Genomic DNA, 21,966 nt, shown 5'->3' with positions numbered 1-21,966 from the left:
ATGAAGGATAGTCTAGACCCAGTGCTAAGAAGGCCAGTAACCTCCAGTGGTACCTGTTTATGAGGACCCCTGAGTATGTGTGCCTTGGCGCCTTCACAAGCTGTCCTCATCGCTTCCAGTGATGGTGTTCCCAACAGGTCTGTGATCAAATCCAACTGCAGGTACAGAACACAGAAATTTGAGATCTTAGACACATATTAATATATTTCACTATGATAGTATATTCTTAATCTACAGTAACTTAAAGTACGAATCAATTTGAAACACTATTTCACAGATAGCAAACTAAAGATTAACGTATACATTTAGTAGATAGCAAATGCAAACACTTGTAACTTCACTGAAAAAAAAAGAAAGATGATTTTCAAGTTTGGAAGCTTTGTTTTGTTTACTGGTTTAGTAATGTATTTTATTGCAATTTCAAAAGTCAACTTTATACCATCAAGAAAACTGAGAAGTACTGTTAACGATGTGTTATTCATTCTAAAAACCAAACGTTCTCAACTGAACATCAGCATTGCATACCAAGATACCACACAAAGTTACCCCAAACCAGGTCAACTTCTACTTTCCACAAATATTTTGCACTTTTCACAAAATATCAACACGAATAATTCCATAGAAGATGAAAAAAATGTACAAATGTCTTATATAAAAAAATCCAATATATGGGGAAAATAATTAAAACAAAAACAAACAGTATCTATCTATCTATATCCATCCAGCACTAAAGGAAAGAAAAGGAGTGGTGCTGGTTATAAGGAACATAAAAACTACCTAAAAAAGAACTAAGATGATGCTGTGCTTAAAACTGCTATCAGCTTTAAATGAAATGACATTTCATTCACCTTTTTAATTTTTAAAAGCAACAGACAAGCATTCACCTTATTTCTGCAAAAGCATGTGCATACACTCCTATACTGAATAAAAAAACCAACCCCGCAGGAGTCAAACAAACAAAATAAAAAACTCCTACCAGTGGTGAGCTCAGCTCCCTGGCTCCAAGTGTTCCCTCATGACCACATCTACTCATGCTAACGAGCAACTGCCTACCTCTCCTCTGAGAATAAACCCATTATCATCATTACACAGCCCTTATATGCATGAAAAATCACTCATTGACTGTTGGTCTCAACTTGTGAAATGTGATTACTGTCTACACACCAAATGTGTTACCCTTCCCTTGGTGTGAGCAGAAACCCTAGAGGTTGCGAGGGGCCTCGAGGTACGTGCAACTTCCTAATCCTGTACTGACCACGTCCTCGCTGTGGCTATCATTGCTTCAGAGAGGAGTGACAGCAAAATACCTGCATTTGTAAGGAGAGGGAGAACTAGAGAGGAAAAAAAAAGTCCTAGACCTTGAGTTTTTTAGATATGGGAAAAATATAATTTTGAAATACACACATGGAGGGGATATCATAAAAGCCTGGTATATTCACAAAATATAGGAAGTAATTATACCAGCATACCAGGGAATGTGGACTGCACCTAAACACCTGTATTTTTCAGCCAACTACTCCTGAAGTATGCAGCAATGATGTTAATATATGTTTATATCTATAGATACAGATATAGCTATAAATACACACACTTCATTCTATTGATTACAAAAAAAAAAAACAACAAAAAAACCAACCACTGGAAAAAAAAAATCATAATGATCTCCTGGAGGTTCATGTTTAATGTCTCTAAAAATATAAGTTGTCTTGTCATAGCCCATACATTTCCAATAAACTCACAGAAGTCTTCTATTAAGCATTTATCTAGATGCATGTCAGTCATTAAACATTTTTTCTGAAGTATTACAAAATTTATTTTAAAATTTTATTGTAAAAAATAGAAAAAAGATTACAAAACATTAGTTTTTAATTTAACCTCAGTTACATGGGTTTCATGCCTGTGAATCTACACTGTTGTTTTAGGTCAGAATGAGAAGCGCACTTCCAAAGCCAGCTTCTCAGCTGCTCCCACCTGGGCTCTGGTTTGCACCCAGCCTCTGGAGCACAGGTGCTGGATGCCTTTTAGATTGAGCTACCTGGGAGATGTGCTTCACAAGAACATCTCAAGGTATTTCATCTGCTGGTGGGCACTCAGACTGTGCAACCAAAGCAAATCTCCTCTCTGAACTGTGGTAAACGAAGATGTCAGGTCCTCAATCCCAGTCCCCTTGCTCTACAAACCCGCTCCTACTGGTAGGCTCTTGCTCGCCGGAAAGTCACTGATGTCAGAAAGGCCAAAGCAGGACCCAGCAACAATCCCACTGTTCGTACACCAACGTGTGACAGTGAGCGCACCCTGTCTGCACACAGCTGTGCTGATAAGTCAGGTGGGCTACACAGCCCCCCAGAAATGCAGCACCACACACTTGCTGGGCTTACTGGAAACGGCTGCGCTGGATCGGCTGATCTGCCCCAGTCGCCGTTCTTCCTGACAAACAGATCCTTCCAAATGGATTCTGCTTGTCGTCTCAGGCACGTGAATGGTTATTTTTAAGGATAAATGCTAACTATTCCAAATAGCATTGATAAAAAGCAAAAATAGGAGGTGCTAGATAATCAGAAACATTTTCAAATACGGTATTCCCTCATTCTCACGGTAGGTTATCTCATGTCCTAGTTTTTTGTAAGAAATCCCGTAACATTCTTATTTGCACTTAGCTATTGTAACTTGAGTAAGTAACCTAGATCTATTCATTTATTTCAATATTTTACTATCCAAACTTTAAAATACCAAAATTACCAGTTCCAGTCTGCTTTTATAATGCAACTCTTTATTAACTTGATCACAGTTAGGAACTGCAGCACAGTCAGTTTTAGAACTCTTCCCTTTCTTCTACCAGGAAAACTTAGTAACACTTCTATGGTGACAATGATAAGAGCCACTGGACATGACACAGCATTGAAAAATATATATATGCACAATGCAAAAACATTGTAAATATATGAATGTTTAAAATAGCATACCAGTGTGAATAATGTCTCTCAAGCCCATGAGAATACTTCGTGCATAAACAAACAAGAAAAGTATAGGGTTTGGAATGTCCCTTTTAACAAAGGGTTTGGAATGTGTTTTTATTTCTTGCCAGTCAATGTAAGTAATCTCACAATTTTGCTGCTATGTAGTTTCTAATCTACTGATGAATACTAAGGACATAAAACATTTTTATGACAGCACATCTTGTTCCTGCTCTTAGATAAATGAATAAAAGCATCCATCTCTAATACCTTACTGCAGACATCATTTTGGATCTACTTTAAAAATAATACTTCAAGAGTAGTAGAGATACAGGCATGTTGCGTTAGTTTGCTTACTGCTGGAGCGGTGATGAAGTATTCCAGAAAATCGAATGATTTTACACCTCGTAGTAGCTATATAAGATGAAGAAAATACTGAACACTTCCTTACATACTTGACCACTACTACAATGAAGCAGTCTGAGCAAAACTACCTACTGGTGTGTTTTGAATAGTTCAAGTGCCAATACTGTATCTTCAGTTATATATTGATAGAAACTTGTTACCTTCTCATATTAGCTGTTACGAAAACCTTGATCCCAGTTACATCACCTTTACCGTATCTCAGTAGACTACAGTAGACTTTAGTAATGCAGCAGATTCCAGAGGAATATAAGAAATACACATTTCAAAAGCTAATGTTAATAACCACTTTTAATACTGTCTAGAAGCTGTCATTTCAGTGTTTCAAAGTAGTTCTTTTTTTTGCCTGTGTGTAAACCAAGCAAAACAAAAGCAAGTTTGAGATTCAAAATGCATCAGTAATAATTGACTCCACGAAATTATGCAGTAGATTTTTAAAGGGAAATTTAATTATACCTGCTGAATGGGACTCTGTGCCTGAAACAATATTCTTCGCCCAAGTAATTCTGCAAAGATACAGCCTACAGACCAGATGTCAATAGCATTGCTGTAGTGACGGCTGCCCATCAGGATTTCTGGAGCTCGATAATACTGAGTGACAACTTCCTGAGTCATGTGACGAGATTCATCTAATTCTTCCACCCTGGCCAATCCAAAATCACAAATCTAAATTGAGAAGGTAAATAAAAAAATTAAAATAACCAAAACACTTAATGCATTTCAAATAGGTAACCTTGTGGTAACGAAGTAGGAAATTCCAAGCCAGCATTTAAATAAATCAGATAATCTGTTGTAACTGCATAAGCAAAGGGAAAAGGGAATAGGAAGAAATTATACTACTTTGTTCCACATCCATTTATACTTTCTATAATTTATTTGAAATCACAGTATATTTTTATTTGGCATTACAATATTCATAATCTAAAAGAGTACAAAAAATTGCAGTAAAAATAATTACATTGGCAACCTCTTGGGTTCAGAATATTTCATCCCAAAGCAGATTTCATTTGTTCATGATACGCCTCAAAAAGTCACAGAAAGATTCAACTTTCTCTCACTTTGGCTACCTCTGAGGATTTTTTTAAATTTCCTTAACCAGAAGGGTTAAGAAAACAGACCAAAATTTTCACAATTAGAATGCTTAGCAAATCAATGTAAACAAAGCTTAATTTATTGGTATTTAGCATCACTATTCATGTCTCAGCCCTCCAAAGTTCCATATACCCAAGAAGACAATGAAAGAATCTCAAGCATACTGCATTGCCTTTATTTTATGTAGCACGCTGAACACTAACATACCTGGAGAAACTGCCTGCCTTTCTAAACTGCTGAGGGCATGAGATATCCCACTCAAGTCAGACAAAATAATCATGTCTGCTTTGCTTTCATAGATTTGGGGAGAGGTAGAGAGAAAAGGGAAATGGAAGATGTTCCTTTATATTTATTTTTAAGAATCTGTTAGGATTTTTTTTTTCTTTTACAGTGACTTCACAGGAAAAGTGTTTATATTAAATGGTTTTGTTTAAAAAATTAAACACATCTGATTGATAATGAACAGCATATACATATGTACATTTTCAATAAATTTAAGTAGCACCTTAAGAACACAGTTGCTGTTCACAAGTAGGTTCCCTGGTTTAATGTCTCGATGTAAAATGCCAGCAGAATGTAGATATTTCAGACCTGAAATATTAAACAAAATTAAAATAAATACCTCTTTTTCCTTTTCAAAAGAAGTTTAAGGCTGACAACACTTTCCTGAAAGGTCCTGCAACTCCGGATGAGCAAAGACTTCACCATTAGCTCATTATTACACAATTCTCACTTCAATTATCTAGTACATATTTAACCTCTCAATGAACATAAAAAAACTTCTGGAGTATACAAACTAGACACAGAGTTGATTGAAGCAGTCTTTTTTGTCTTCCCCCAAAACAAAACCAAACCTAAACATGACCTCTCTGGTTGTGATATGGATGCTCTGGTAATCACAACCCTGGAATACCGACACGGCTATTACCGCTCTGTTTCCCAGTGAGAATTTTAATTTCTGCAGCTCTAAAATTTGACTTAAAAATTTCCTAGTTAAGAGCTACACTTCAGAAGTAAACTCAGGTTAAATCCAAGCTAATCTGCGTATATAAATGAGCATACAGCTATAGAGCAAATAAATTATAGCATTAAACTGGGCAACACAGCTCTCAGGTCAAATGCCTGGGCAAAATGAATGAGAAGTAAAGTAATTCTTGAAGAAACTTCAACTGACAATTTTGCATTGCCATCTGGATAACAAATTGAGTTTTGAGCATTCCCCCAGCCATAATAAACCCAGTAATCACACAGGCACAAATGCCTTTTTGTCCTTTAGGTGGGTAAATCTTTTCTCTAGCACAACATCAGTACTATCAGTAGCCTATATTCACTGGATACCATTTAGATTCCTTTGCTCTGCTCTTTACACATTTACTACCAGATAAGACTGACTGCTTACTGTCAGCTTACTCCAGTGAAACTATGCAAATAAAGCCAATCGAAACACAATTGGACTGACAATGATCAGATGTTCAAAAGGCAAGCAAAATAATCTGATTTCTTGGATAGAAGTTTCCAAATTAAACTAGAAAAGACCAAAGCAATTATGTTTAAAATGACCGTTGTAGTAACTTGTTTTAGATAAAATTACACTTTAGCGGTCAGTTCCCTAACAATTTAAACTAGCGTTCTGAAAAATGCATTAAGTGTACATAGTTATATATTCACCAGTTTGGTTCAGCCTAGGTGTCCTTTCTGTACCTTGATTCAACAAGCACCAGAGGACTGTTAAAACACACATCCCTCCTGAACTTCACTCTTTCGTAGACCATTAAAAAATCCTTTGTGGATGAAGCCTTGCCATCTGAACCCATGTACTATAACAGAAGGCAGCAGGGCTGCCATATTCTTATAACTCGAATAATTAATGCTTGCTTAATTCATAATATGAAATTTAAAAAAAAAAAATAGAGTTTCCAAAGGAAACTTATTTAAGATGAGGATGTCTTGAAAACAAACATTAAGAAACAGAAAAAGAAATATAACAGTACTACATAACTTACATTCATTTTCAAAGAAAAAAATTACCTCTTAAAATCTGGTAAAGAAAAACTTTGACATGATCCGAGCTGAGTGGCTGAGGAGAGACGATAATCTTATGGAGGTCACTCTGCATCAATTCAGTGACAACATATCTTCAATTTATTAGTTAAGGCAAAAGCAGAAAGTCCAGCATGTAATCTCTTGAAACATTTACTCTAATTTAGGAATTCGAGCTCTTACAGGTCAGAGCTATAGAGTAACAAACAATAAAGCTTCTTTACAAAACAGAGGTCAGTCTCCAAACTCTTAAAAGAATGAAAATAAATAATAGGTTGTGAAAGAGAAAAGATTATTCAATAAAATACCATTTACATTAAGGTAGTTGTTACAAAATTATCCCCAACTCAAATCACGACTCAGAAAACAAAATAAAATTCTTAACGTAATTAATGGCATGTTGAAATCTTTAATTTTTCCCTTACAATGCTTAAGCCACAAATTACGAGCAACAGAAGTAGCATCGTTAGAGTGGATATATATCAACATGACACGCGCAAGCCTGTGAAAATCTGTCATCAGAAGTACTTTGCAGGTTGCTACATGTCCAGTTACGCAGACTTTTAGAAACACACACACTTCCCCAAATCTGCCCAGTATCTGCTATTTCACCCTTGCAAGCATCACGTACACATGCATCCAAATCCCAGCCATAAAACCTCTTCTGAGTTATAACAGGAGAGGAGAAACTAAAACCAACAAAATATTTTCTGTCTGAAGGAAAAATGAAAAAACAGACAAATAGAACCCACCAGCTGATGTGCCCGCAGACATGGCCATAGTCGGGCCCGCTGAAAATTTACAGAAACAGTTGAAGGTACAAAGGGATACAAAATGCTGTGGCTTATCCTGAGGTAAGGTGTAGATTAAGAAGGGCATTACATTTACTCAGGAGACACTGAAAATACTAAAAATAAAATGTTTCAAAAATGGAGGAATATGGAAGACACAAGGAGCACATCTTAACCCACAAGATCAATACCACTGGGCCAATTTCCTGAACATGTTACAGTAATAAACACTTGCAAAAGTTCAAAGCAAAACCACAGCACCTCAACTTCCAGGAAGAATTCAACTTGCAACACTGAGAATTTTGAAAACGCTTATTTCAACTTTTACATCAAACAAGCTGGATAAGATGACTAAAAAATATTACTGCTTTAAAAGTTACCTTTAGCAGTCACAATTGAGACAAAAAAGAACATCTCTGGTACTACATTCAAGGCCGAAGAAGGTAAAAACTCAGTTGCCATACGTTAATTAACTCTACTTCTAGCAACACAAACACCTCACTGCTGCGGTGAGCACGGAGCCACACCAAGCCCTGCAACGTTCGAAGCAGACAAAACCGAGGCGGAGAGGTGGCGCACGCTGCCAAGGTCGTGCAGAAGATCAAGGAGAGAGTTAGAAATGAAGCTCCGTCGCCTGGGCCCCACCTCCTCTCCCCCCTGGCGTACCAGGTTCGCTCACAGTTCAAGGCAGAGCGGTAGGCCGCAGGCACAGCCTTCCACAAGCACAAACGGATCACCTGAAGGAATCAGGAACGCCTCAGCCACCCTCCTCACACTGGCTGCCACCTAACACTGATGTGTTCACATGTTGGCCTACTGCTCTATAGAAAGGAATGGGATTTTGCTTTACGCGAGCAAGTCACAGGCTCCAGCGTTACCTGTCCTACACATCTGCTGTGCAGAAGCTCCGGTGACTTCACGACCTAGCAATGGCATTTTTAAATGTGCCCTGGCCTCCTCTCTGAAACCAACGGAAGGTAACTAGGTCAGCCCCGAGGCTTGGGTTTGGTTTTGCTTTTAAATCTCACCATATCCTGTAGGAGCCTTATCAGTTGGTTCAATGCTCTTCATAACCAGCTCTGTTACATATCACGCCTGAAATATAATAGCAAACCCTGACTTCTGTTGAGATATTTATCTCTGGGTAACACAGTAAGCAAGTCAGCTTCAGCAGAAACTTCTTCCCATTATCTGCAATTAATCAGCACAGGTTAAACCGCACTTACAACCATCTAGAGAAAACTTAAACTTTCTTTCATCTCTACCTAATCAACGTTCTCCTTCCATCTGTTGCTCTGCATAACCTATCTGATTGAAAAAAAAAGCAGCCAAATTGCGCACCTGTCACTAGCACACCACACAAAAATTCATTTTAGAAAATAAATATTGCCAACTTTCTGACCCAAAATCCCAAGTACAACTGCATTCCTATAAAAGTTATTAGCATTACTTTGTAAAGAAAAAAACCTAACCCTGTAGCACCGTACTTTCCAGTCCTCTAATTTTTCTTCTCCTTTTGCAAAGGCCCTCTTAAATATTTATACCAGCCTTTTTAAATTCGTTGTTTTACCTTATGGCTGCAATACATCTTTGCATTTCATTTTTAATGTAAAGTATTAAAAAAAAATCCAAAAGCATTACTCTGCATTTTATTATGATAAGATTTCTGTTTTGCTACACCACAAATCCTCCTAAACCTCAATCCTGAGCATAATGTCTCCCAGATGTCTCAACTAGTTGCCATGCCAACTAAAGCAGCTTAAATTAAATGAGAGCCTGAAATGGCACCTGCACCACTCCAGGTCTGCTGCGCATTAAATAAAGCTCTCTTGACAGGGGCTCAGAGGTGCCATTAACTTGAACAGCAGCTATCTGATTATTGTCTCTAGATAATTTAATGAGGGTCTCTAAACAAGAGCAAAAGCAGCACTTGCTTGATGTTCCCTCCTTTTATAAATGTGGCAGCTTCTTAAACAGCTGGTGCCCAAGTGGGTCAATGACTTTACTCCGGCCACTACTATAAATGTTTAACAAAAACAAACTGCACAAGCCCTGTGGGATTTCTGTCAACTACTCAGACAGGTATCTGCACTTTTTTTTTTTTTTTTTTTAACACACGCAGTATGCTGGCTATGAGGTGGTCACTGGAGCTGTAACATACAGCTAAGCTGAACATCACTACCAGATAAAAATTGCAACTGACAGCAGTAATTAGTTAAGTAGCTGTACAAAATTAGAACTACAAATGTACCAATTCGCTTCAGAATAATTACCAAGGCAAATGCACAGCACAGAAAAACGTCACTTACTCGGACTGGGAGACTGCTGAGTTGGTAAGTTTTACACAGTGACAAGCAAACTTTAACAAAGAATAGAGTACTGTGATGCAATATTCTCATAATGACTCAGATTCTTCTTCACTATGTCTCCACATACTACAAAATTTAATTTTACAAATATTCTTTCCTGGGATGAGGCCAGCATTTTGTGAACAAGTTCTGGGTTAGGTGGATTAGCAGGATGCCACCAGTGGAGGGGAAGTGTGTATCTGCAGGACACTAAGAAAGAACTGTAAAAAAAAACAGCTCAAAGAAACATGCTTTCTTTTAAAAAACAGATATTTCTAACATATTTCAATATTTTCTATAAAACGTGGACAAAGGATTTACTCATATTTTAGTAGGTTATAATTATTTTTACATTTGGATCATATAAAGCTTTGCTTCTGATGCCATCTCTGTTCTGTTCTAACTCTCTACACACCTTATAGCTTCTTCATAGAAAAAGTTCTGTCACATCTTCATTTCATATCAATGTCCAAATCACACCCCGCAAAAAGATCTGGTCCATGTAAAAAACAGCATAAGAATTATTAAGTTAATTAATCTAATGCTTATCTAAACTCATTTTATGTTTAAAATATGTTTTCCTCCCTACAGAAAATTACTAATGGCAGTGTGTTTGCTATGGAGTCACCTCTAATTATGCGAGGTAGAAATGGCAATCTGTGGCACATGTCAAAGACTACAGACGAGCAATAGCACAAGGTTTTTGGAAGGACGTGGTTTTGGAGGCAGAAAAACGCCCCCTACCCCCACCAAATCAATCAATCAATAAATGAATTAAAAGGTCAGTTCTCCACACTAGGAAGAAAACGCTAGAACTCTGTCTGAATCTTACTTCTGTGTAAGATCAGGGCTTTAAGCTCTTGCCAATTTCCTGATACAGAGAAAATTCAGCCTTTCAACCAAATTCAGCCAGGGCACAATGAGAGAAGCATCATCTTCGTGTCCCTCTTCCAGGCCCACTCCAACAGGTCCATGTCCTTCTTGTGCCGGGGGCCTGAGCTGAAGGCAGGGCTCCAGATGGGGTCTCACGAGAGTGGAGCAGAAGGGGACAATCCCCTCCCTCGCCCTGCTGCCCACGCTGCTTTTGGTGCAGCCCAGGATACAGGTGGCTCATGTTGAGCATCTCATCAGCTTGCACTCCCAACTCCTTCTCCTCAGGGTTGCTATCAAAGATGTTAAATAGTGCCAGTCCCAGTTTATTACTATCACTAATAATTTATTCTACAAATATCTTTTAAACAGATTTAAAAAGATGCAACACCAACTATCGGTGCACACAGTGAAGAATTCTTACTCAAAGTTAGCAGTTTAAAACCTTCTCTCAGGTTGTCATTCCAGGTTCTTCAAAAACCAAGTCAAAATCCCTAAGATAGAAATTAAGATAATTTATCAAGTACCTACAAAAGGTTTAAAATTAACAAGACAGAGGGGGAAAATATCAGTCTATTTTTACTGAGTCATTGACAGCCAGACACATCCTGCTAGCAGATTCTGCTTAAAAGATAACTGCTAACAATACACGATATTCAACTTGAAAACCTCTCCGCTTTTTTCCCATGAGTACACTATCTTCTCAATAGAAATAATTTCACATTGATGCATTCCAGGGAAAAATCACTGTAATACCAGTATACTCAGATTCAGTAAGTTCCATGAGTAGTTCGTTCTCTTATTAAATGATAATTAAACGGAGCAGACAGCTCTGGATTGAACTAACAGCCTATTTTTTTTTTTTTTTTAAAAAAAAAAGTCTGTAGTGTCAGCTGGTAATGCTGTACAGTCCCCAGATATGGACTACAGTTACCTAATCTTCTTAAAACGAATCTGAAGTAAGTTTGTATGCTACAGTAAGCAGAAGCAGATACAATTAAAAATGTGTATAGAAATTGAAACACCTATACATTCATTTTTCTTGTGAATTTAACAATCCTAAGTGTACTTACTGCAATTATTGCAACAGAAAGGAGAACGATGACTACAAAGCAAAGTTTTTTTTATAACCAATATTAGAGTCAGGAAACTCAACAAATAATAACAAGAACACAGCCCCATAACATACTAGTCAGAATGACTTAAAAATCAGTTAACCATAAAAGAAACTACCATTTCTGGTTTTATATACAAAACTTGGCAGTAGCTAAGCTTATCCCAGGGCAGACAACCCTTATTACAATTCCTGATCTGTAGCTAGTGAAGTCTGCAGAGAACAGAATCACTCCAATTTTAAATAAATAAATAAATATGTTCTAAATCAATCTCACAATATTCCAATATTCCCAGACACTTTCTGTACCACAAAAATCTGTACTTAATTCATTGCATTAAAATAATTTCTAGCGATGTAACAGGCTAAGTACTAACACAATCTGCTCTGAGTCCCAGAACTTCTCTTCCAACTAGTCAGTAAGAACGCTATCCAGCTTAACGAATCACTTCTCAGGATTTTACAGTGCAGAAATTCCCAGCCCCAAAACAGTTTACCCAAACAAAGATTGGAAAAGGAAACAAACCAAAACATAACATTCTCATGTCATGTCATGATGAACAAACAATCTAACTTTTAACATGGTTACCCGCAGATAGCATGTAACTTCGTACCAGTGACACATCCAACAGCACACACTGTGAAATCTGTCTTCTTGATCAAGATAGGAGCTGAACAAAGAAAGCCACAACCCAACTAACCTGCTGAAGCATCCCCAAAAAGTCATGATTTCAAAGCATGTGTGACAGCAGTGCTTTCTGAAAGCACTTTTTTAAGGTACTGATAGGAAGATAATTACTGGATATAGTTTTCAGATAAATATTTTGGAGGATTCACAATAGGTAGCAGCACTATAAGCTGGTAAATATCACAATGCACTGCATTTACTGGTTCATATATATTGAGAGTTTCATGTTCTAGTGCTTCTCCAATGCTAAAATTAATCAAGACTTCTTAAAAGTAGATTCCCTTCTTCTAATAAAACTGTTCAGATACAGGCTCAAGGTTTTTGTACTTCTATTAGATAAGTTCCACCAGCTAATTGCAGTTTCTAAGCTAATGAAAATTACACCTACCTCAATTAGGAAGCTCTATTTTATATTTAGGATACATTTCTTCAAAATAGTCAATGTGTGGAGGCTGGAGTATGTCGAGGGCTGAGAGTACCTAGGAAACACCACACAAGATCAAGACCTACCCCAATCAAACAAAAAAAAATCCCTTTCAAAAAGACAGTCAGACTGCACCTTTCTTTTAGAACACAGTTTTATGTTACCCCACACCGACAGACCAATATTCTATCTCAGTAGTGTGTGAATTTAATAGTCCATCTAGTCAGATTTTTTGTTCTGTACGTTCAGGTCTCTCTGTTTTCTTTCCTTCTCTCCCCCCCCCCCCCCCCGACCTTTGCTTTTAATTTAAGAAAAAAATCCAGCTGTTCTGGTACTAGTTTGTAAGCATAAATTCATCTACCCAGTATATTTTTTTAATCTCAAAAATATATAACCATAAAATATTGGAAAGAAGTAATTCTAACAGAGAAATGCAAAAGAAAAAGATACTACACTTTTTTGTCATTCATCTTCAACAGTTCTTTGATACACTGCTTCCACATAGGAATTACAAAAAGCAAAGCTGTTTACATACTGAACCAGAAGCTCAGACCTAACTTCTCTGTGAAGGGCAAAAAGACAGAAAAGCAGCAGCACAAAATTTACATCCTCTCACAGGAAAAAAATACTACCTGCATGTAGTCTTTTAGGTCCTGTCCTATGCATATCATCTGGGTGAAGTTCACAGACTTCAGTGGTTATCAAGCGTGAATTTTGGCTGCTTACACAGATGTTTTTATTCAATTTTAGCCCTCAGTAACAACTCCCCCATAATAAAAATCCTGGTAAGAAGCAGTTTAAGATCCCAGTTCAAAAGAAGTCTTGTCCCAGAGCATCTCCCAGGGACAGGCGATAGCATGGAGGAGGAACTCCTTGCAATCTGGCACTAGCTCATGAGCCAGTCCATCTCTTTTGCATCCCCACTAACAACACTTATCTGAATCCAGGGCTTAGTCATAAATAAAATCTTTCTTGGAATAGAATACCCTCAGGTTAAAAAAAAAAAAAAAAAAGAGCTATTTTGAGAAAGGAGGAAAAGCAGTGAAATAAAGTTCTAAAACAGATTCCCACTTCCTGAACCAGTTCCAGCAGGAGAAGACAGCACTCCCAAGATGCTTGTTACTGCGCACCGAAGGGAGAGGTTACCACATCCACAGTTGCAACTGTGGCACAGTTACTGCAAGTGCTCTTCTTATTCACTTCAGACACAACCGTAAGGGAAATTCAAATCATTTTTAAATGGTTTAACTTAATCTAGCTGATTTAACCTAAAGAAGATTTAGGACTGCTTGCACAGCCACTCTGCTAGAAGAACTGAGAGCACAATAAACTCTGACAAAGGGGAGAGGAAGATGGAGTGAGAAACAGCTTGGAAGCAAAAGCGTTTCCAGCTGGCATAGCTTTGTGCAGATTGAAATGTATCTAGAGCCTAAAAATTAGGTTGAAGTGTATTGCCTATTTGTAACCATTTTGGAAGGAAAAGTACGAATACCCCTAGATTCTTGACAATCAAGTTTTTAATTTTTTACAGTTTACAACAGCAGCGTCTGAGTCTCCAGGAAATTTGGTGAATATAAAATTAAAGACCTTTTAAAGCATTTTTGATATTCTATAACTTAAAATAATAATAATAAAGAACCTTCAGCTACAGCTAGCACCATTTTACAATTAGGCTTTATAATATACTTCAAAGTTACTTTGAAATACATTAAAACTACTTACATTGTCATGCTTAAAAAAACACAACATCTTCAACTCCCGGAAGACCCTTTTACAAGAGACCAAATTTTGGAAGACGTTGGGCATCTTTTTGAGTGCAACTCTCTTTCCATCTCGTGGATCTGTTACTGACCTACAGAATAAAAGATTCAGAACATCACATACGACTGTTAGTCAACTTCTCTACATCACAAAAGAATATTTAAGAGTTCTTATCATTGTCAACTTAGACGGTGAGTCAAAACAATGCGAAATACATTGCAGAGGGAAAAAAGGATTAAGCTAGGGTGCTGTGCACCGTATTTTAGAGTCTATAAAATGTAGCGTGATCATTCTTTGATTAGAGTACATATACACATACGCAGGCAAGCTTGGTAACTTTTAAGTGACTCGACGCACATCCATCCATGTGTATGCTGCCTGCCACTGGCATACACTGCAGCTGAAGACCAACACCTCGAGCTGAGGAGATGTGACCACAGATATCTCCTTCACCTCTCAAGGCAAACCTTATTATGAGTAAAACATGTCTGAGCTACAGAGATTTGATTTTGTCCGGACTACTGCTTTCTTCTTCCTCCCAAAACAGGGTGAAAATTTTATAATCCCATTCAGACGGCACAATGGCAAGTATAAGGCTATTACTTGATCCATCACTAAATCACTTTGCATCTGGAGATGCAACAGCACACAGAATCTAAGTTTCCACAAGTGTAAGATGGGCATGACACCTGTCTTTCTCCCAAAGAGCTTATGGGATGTAAGTATAGTAGTTCAGAAATTATAAGGTGCTTTGCACATGGCAAGCATTTTAATTTAAAGTAATTAGATTCTGAAAATAGAATTTTATAATGAGAACCACAGAACTAGAGCAAGGAGATTATGGTGCCTCAACTCCCTATCACTGTTTTTAAGGTGAGGTTGCACAAATCTCACTACAAAACAGGGTTTCTAGATCTTCAGTCATTAGGAAGCCTTCTTTTTTTTTTTTCCCTGCATATTTTTACTGGGATGGCCAAAATAACTTTCTTCTCAGCAGAATGCTGTAACCACGTAAGAATCTACATCCAGCCATGTATCCCGATGACCACATTTGACCTTAAGAAGTTGCTGTCTTTTCTATCTGTCCTGTGAATCTCATGCAGACATCACAGAAAGCTCTCTCTTTTGTCCCAGGTCTCCGCTGTTTTAAGCGCTTAAATACAAAATTAGAATTGGCTATAGAAATAGATCCTATCTCCAAGTAGCACATCTGTCTTCAAAATACAAACCAATGAAGTCCAAAAAGTCGGAAGTAGCCCCTGACACTAGTGTCTGGGAGTCAACAGGGAACTATCCCAGCGCACTCAGCTACACCACTTCCAGAACAGCCACTATGTATTTACACTTTAAATAGGGAGGGATAACTTGGGAAAGTTGATGCCAGACTACTTCTGTGTCAGGAAACACAAAGCTGAAAAGAATCTGAAAAAGTCTTTTAATTCACAGCCTGCTTCCTGTTTTGTGCAGGACCTTTGCCTCTTGCCTCTGGCAAGAAAGGGAATGAAAACTGCGAGAGCTACAGAAAATCCACTGCTAACACAAGTCCGCACTCACCACGGGCCAGAGTGAAAATCCTCCCTCACACCGTGTAGGAACTTCATCCACCGATTACGGTGAACCTGTGCGAGCCCACGTGCAAAGCCCGGTACTATTCATCGGGTGTAGGTGACATTTCAGCTGGCCTGCGCCTTCAGGATTAGAGCAGAGGCAGGTTCTAAATGACACCCAGCAGGGCCGCTGCGAAGCAGTGGCTCCCAGGTTCATAGAGATCTGATCCCAGCACGAGCTGAGAGCTCCCAGTGCTCACAAGGTCAGGCACCACTAAGCAGCTAATTACTGGGGGCCTCGCTTTAAGAGGCAGCCTTTCTGGCCCACCCCACCTTTCTAAAAGTTAAAAAAAAAAAAAAAAAAAAAAAAAAAAAAGAAGCACCAATCCTCTAACCTGTAAAAGAAAACTTAAAGGCTCATTCCTGGGAATTAAATGGATATATTCTTGCTCCAATAAAAAAGGCATAAAATTACAGTAGGAAAGATCTGCACTGATCATGCTACAAATGCTCCCGAACTGCTAGTTTTTTCCTTTGGAGTTCCGACAGCTGCTGACCGCTGCACACACACAAGACACTGCCATCAGGAGGACCTGCAGGGCTAGGGAAGAAATTCCCTAGTGGATCACGAGGATGAAAAGCTTCAGTATTGCACAGACGCAGGACCTGAGACCTTAGGCAATCTGAACATATCTTTTGACGTATCTGACAAACGACCGCTACTATTTAGGCGGTCTACAAGCACCTTCCTCAGCTGTGTTACATTCAACAGCACAGTTAAAGTTACAGTTAAACAGCTGTCCTGGCTATGAAAAATATCCAACTGAAAACTGTCACAGTAACATTTCGTAGTAGTTTTATATTGTGCTATATTACAGCATGCTAAGAACATGCTCTACAACTATTTTTGAGTCAGGGGAAGAAAATGACAATGTGTGGTTTTGTTTCATTATTTTTCATTAGAAAACATAAGTATTCTAAAAGCATAACTACAAAAAAATCTGTAAATGAGCAGTAAACAAATCAACTTCCCTAAAACAGTTTCAATTTAAGAGAGAAGAAACCAATGCTTGTCAGATAAAACCCTTAGAAAGATATAAGAAAAGCAAATGTACTAACAGAAGCTGAAATGGGCTGTGGTGAAGCCATCAGGAAAAGTCACCGAGAAGTACTTTTTGACCAATACCTAGAGGAGTGATGCTACCTTCCATCACTGATAAGAATCTCCTGTCTGAAACTTGGGCATCATGGTGACTATTTACAGCGAGAGGAAGGCCATTTCCATAGAACTACAGACAGCTCGTCCTTTTGTTAATCACTCTCTCTTGTTATGGGGATTGGATGCTTTAGGACAGAGAATCCGCGGTGTATGTTTAGGCTGTATCTACAGCAATCAGTTTCTGAACTTCAATGCTATCACAACAGAGAGACACCCTTCCAACTAGTCATGGAAGAAGGAACCATTTGTAAATGTTAACAAGCAAATAACTCATCACATCAGAATCAACTTTGAATTTTTAGTCATTTTTGACATAATACAATTTTATAAATGGGTCAGAGATGCAATTCACATAGCTATGTGAAACATACAAGACATTGAAAAAGCGTCTGAACAACACACAATTATCTATCAACAAAAACAGCATTATTAAAAAACAGCAAGAACATTTTGACTTTTTGGGCTTAGAGGCTAATAACCAAAACACCTATTGACAAAAGGCACTGGGGACAACTCTGCACCGCTGGGCTGGCGGCGCTTGCATTACAGCAGTGTCGGCCCATCAGGTGCTCTGTTATCGCTGATATCCCGAAGGGCTTTTGGACTGAACGCACCATGGGTTGCGTGCGCGGGGACAAAAAGCAGCCCCACTACGGCTATGCACACGGCGGGTTCTGAGCCACGTTCGGGTCTCACACTTGCAGCAGCACCAAGAAGCAGCCACGGAAATTACAGCAGCCAACAGAGCTGTTTCTGAAATGCAACCTGTCAGTAGGCAGGATGAAACTGATCTGCTGGGAGAGGAATAAATACCAAAGCAAGTTTCCACTTGCTTGCCGGCTCATTCCCAATTGAGCAAGGGGGAGCGCTCCATCTGTGCTGAGGGCCGCATCCTGCTCTGCCCGTGACCAGCACCTCGCAGGCTGCACACTTACCAGCAGCACGGCCCTGGGAACCTACCCCTGGGGCCTCCAGGGGTTAGTTTTACCAGCTACCCTTTAACCACATTTCCTCTCAGAAACCTCCTATCTGCCTTCTTCCAGACGCTGCGAGAACAAAGATTGTCCCGGCGCGTGCCAAGAATGGGACAGCACTGGCATGGACCACCCATACACCTGGTTTCAAGTCCCCACTGTGTCCTGTCCGTGTTTTAAGGTAAAACTCACCAAGTAGCATTTGGTGTTATTCATGCAAAGACCAGCCATGCCTGTAGCTGGTAGCAATATAACTAATGAAGGGGAATGGCAGCGCAGTAATTTCACGCCGCGTTGCGTTTGTTCCCGCTGCACGCGGGGCAGCAGCTGCTGTCGCTCAGCACAAACAGCCCCAACGCAGGAGATGGGCGCTGAGGCGGCTCACGGAGGAGTGCTCGTAGGCCTCTGCTGCTGAGCTGGGCTGCTCTGCTCCCGCAGCACGCGGCCGTCCCACCGCTAGCAGCTAACGAACCTCCGCCACCAGCTAGCCACCGGCTCAGCCAGCTCCGTCAAAGTGCCTGTCCTCATGAGCGGCGACTTTTCAAGCCAAACTTCACGTATTGCAGAAATTGGTGCATGTGAATGCCTTCTCCTAACACTCCTGTTGCAGGCTGTGATAAAAGGAGATAAACGGGGTTGCTCATGCGTATGTATTTAAGGCTGGTTTCTTTTTTCTTTTAAATAACCCACTTCTACAACCTAGTAATGATCACCTGCAGCACCCCACAGGAAAGCAGCTCCTCAGCCTCTTCCCCTCAGCTGCAACCCGATGCCAGCTGCTCCTCACCCCTCGCCCTGGCTCGGGAGCTCTGCGCCACTCACAGCAGCTGTACTTCAAGGGGCAGCACAAAACCAACAACCGAAGTTATGGAGATCAGAAACATTATTCCAAAGAGGAAAAGAAAAAGAAAGAAAGAAGCCTCTGAAAAACTGGTATTTACATCCAATAAAGATGCTGAAAATGTTGCTTTGTGTTTGTATACAGTACCTACTTTGGTACTAGTAAAATAATTATTTATAGCAATAAGCTATCAGGTCACATATCCCCAAGAGGAACTAGAAAAGCACGAAAATCTCCTAGGAGCTAATTGAGAGAACAACTAGAAAGGCAGCTTTGCTTACTGCTGTTCTCAGAAGAACACATTTCAATTCCCTCCTCTGCTTTGTTAGGATATTACACCCTAGGTGAATCCAGCAGTGAAGTGAACAGCAGGCAGGGAACCTGTCCATCACTCAGCACACAGTCAATGGGGTGCTCCTGCAAGCTACTACTGACGTCTGCAAAGGCTTCACTTACTAAGCATCAACTGTAGCTGGGTCTAAAGAGATGAGAGACCAAGATTTAAACCAAAAATAACAAGAAGTGCTATACAGGCGTGGGGCAAAAACTGAAGTCATAAATATAATCTGGAGGGAAAAAAAGTCAAGGAAGACTTGGTTCAGCTTTCATCACGCCTTTAAGGCGTGTTATTCCGGGTGATACTGTGAGAACACCCAGCTGTTTAGGAATTTTTTTATTATACTGCACAAACCATGGCAAAAAAGTTCTATTAAAACGAGTCAAACATTTTGCTTTCAGAGCAGTTACAAGTCCTTCAGGGCATCCCCCACCGGCTCACGGCAGTATCCTGGATGCCCCGGAGGAGCAGGCTGCCGGCCGTGCTCACACAGCTCTGACCTGCGCCACGGGAGCCCCCGGCCGCTGCCTCCACTCCACTTCACCGGCACCGCAGTGGTAGGACAGGAAGCTGCAAAAACTGTCAAACCACACATTTGGTAACACTCAAAAAGTTTTTTTGCAAGATCAAGATGCTCTCCGTTACCTTACCAGTTCGTTAGTACACAGGAGTGCTGTCCCCAGTGCAAACACTAATTTCCACTTCCACTAATTGGCTTCGTGACTCAGCCACTTAAAAATGGTGAGCAACCGCAACAACTATTTGTTGTAGCGCTACCACCTACTGCTACAGGTAGCAGCAAGACTACTATAGCCAAAATATTACAGAAAGTTCTCTCTCTTTTCTCGTTTTCCCAATGTATTTGATACCATGTTATTCTGAGCAGCTTGCTTCCTCTGTAACATCAGTTTGATCAGTTCTGCCTTTTTGTAAACATGACAGAAATTATCCCTCTGGCCAAAAAGGGGGAAGAGAAACACAAATACGAAAGCAGTAGAAAGATTAAGATACAGGTAAGCAATACAAAGCTATTTGTCTTACTTTAGGAAGCATCAAGGTATAATCCATGATCCCTTAAAATATATACCTTAGACAGGCAACCTGGCATATTTAACGTAAAACAGCTGATTGCAATCATTGGCAAAAAAAATTATTAGTTTTGCTGAGTTCAGCAAAATAAGTTTTTATCAAGCATATATTTTAAGGTTATAAAAGTTCTTGAAACAATACTAACTTTGAGCATTCACATAAACCAATACACAGCAGAATATGTCCACATACACTATAATCCAAACACCCACAATAGCATCATTATAATATGCTTCAGAATTGTCAGATTTCAATTTGTACTATTTGCATCCACAGCTAAAGCTTCCTAATAATCCACCATTTTTCTCCCTATTTCTAAAGTACACATATATACAGAAGATTAAATAAACTATGAGTAATAGCAATCACTGTCCATAATTTTACAGATTTCTCAACTACTCCCTGCTTGTCCAATGGCAGGGTCTTTAACCTCTCCTTCAGTGGAAAGGACAATGCCAGATGCACATAATCAAATACTTCAGACAAAATAGTGAGAAATGTTACACAAAAAAGAAAGACCCATAACAAGCAAACGGTTCCTTTCACGTACAAGGGCTGCGTGCCTACCAAATAAGCCAAACCTCTGTGCCTTGTGTGTTACAGTGAGCCCTGTCAGCACAGATGCCGACAACTCCAGCCGCAGCCCTGGACCCAGCACCCGCCTCCGGCCAGCCAGGCCCGCGGGCAGCTGCCCCGCCGGATGGCACTGATCGACCTCCAGCCTTCTCGGGCGCACAGCAGTAAAAATATTTTCTGAATATTGCTTTTTTTTTCCATGTTCCCTCATTACATAGTCTCAAACAGAAAACACAGTCTAAAAACTGCCAAAAAGATGTAGTCTTATAACTCTTATTTCGCTAGAGCAAACTGGGGCGAGGAAGTCCACGAACTTTGTCACACAAGCCCTTGCTCTGCCCGTGGCTTCCAGCCACGGCAGACACCACAGCAGTATCCCAAAGCAGATTTTGCTCCTTATAACAGCCCAGTCAGGTAAGGACGTAGTTGTCCAGGTGCTTCACTGGCGTTGCAGTTTCACACCATGCCGCCTGCTATGACCACAAGCTGCTGCGGCCTCGGCCCTCCTGCTGGCGCGGGGGCGGCCATTTCCCGGCCGTGCCCCCGGGGAGGCTGGAGGCCCATGGGGGCGTCGGGCGGGCAGCTGCCTGCGGGCACCGCGGGTGCTGGATCCAGGGGTGCGTTTGGGGTTGTTGGCATCTGTGCTGACAGTGCGCATCGTAACAAGCAAAGCACGGAGGTTTATTTGGCAGGCACGCAGCCACGAGGTGAGCCAGCTCAGCTGAGCAGCCCGGTGCGGGCAGGCGGGTATTAAACGCGTTGCACGCGGGACGGAGGCATCCCAAGGCCGGGCCACGAAGGAGGCCATGCGAGCACATGGCTGGGGCACGGTGCAAGACAGCGACTTTCTGGTAGCGGCTCCCAGCTACGCAGGGTTA

The 21,966-nt window shown here is 40.1% G+C and overlaps 1 protein-coding gene across 3 annotated transcripts in view; it reads right to left on the bottom strand.

Moving 5' to 3' along the window:
• The window catches only part of NLK (nemo like kinase), a 51,837-nt gene that overhangs the window by 11,023 nt on the left and 18,848 nt on the right, over positions 1-21,966 (bottom strand). For 2 of the 3 annotated variants that reach the window (XM_066979522.1, XM_066979521.1), the window contains exons 3-8: positions 14,467-14,596; positions 12,744-12,799; positions 6,498-6,604; positions 4,975-5,060; positions 3,834-4,043; positions 54-155 (exon numbers count right to left, since the gene is read on the bottom strand). In XM_066979522.1, coding sequence (XP_066835623.1) covers positions 54-155; positions 3,834-4,043; positions 4,975-5,060; positions 6,498-6,604; positions 12,744-12,799; positions 14,467-14,596 — 691 coding nt within the window. Of the gene's footprint in view, positions 1-53; positions 156-3,833; positions 4,044-4,974; positions 5,061-6,497; positions 6,605-12,743; positions 12,800-14,466; positions 14,597-16,059; positions 16,362-21,966 lie in introns of those variants that run through there. The other variant, XM_066979523.1, reaches the window with a different exon arrangement.

Source organism: Anser cygnoides, chromosome 18 (assembly GCF_040182565.1).
Source record: "Anser cygnoides isolate HZ-2024a breed goose chromosome 18, Taihu_goose_T2T_genome, whole genome shotgun sequence".
NCBI classification, from domain to species: Eukaryota; Metazoa; Chordata; class Aves; order Anseriformes; family Anatidae; genus Anser; species Anser cygnoides.
The sequence above is the reverse complement of the archived record's forward strand: the minus strand, read 5'-3'. Positions and strand labels throughout refer to the sequence as shown.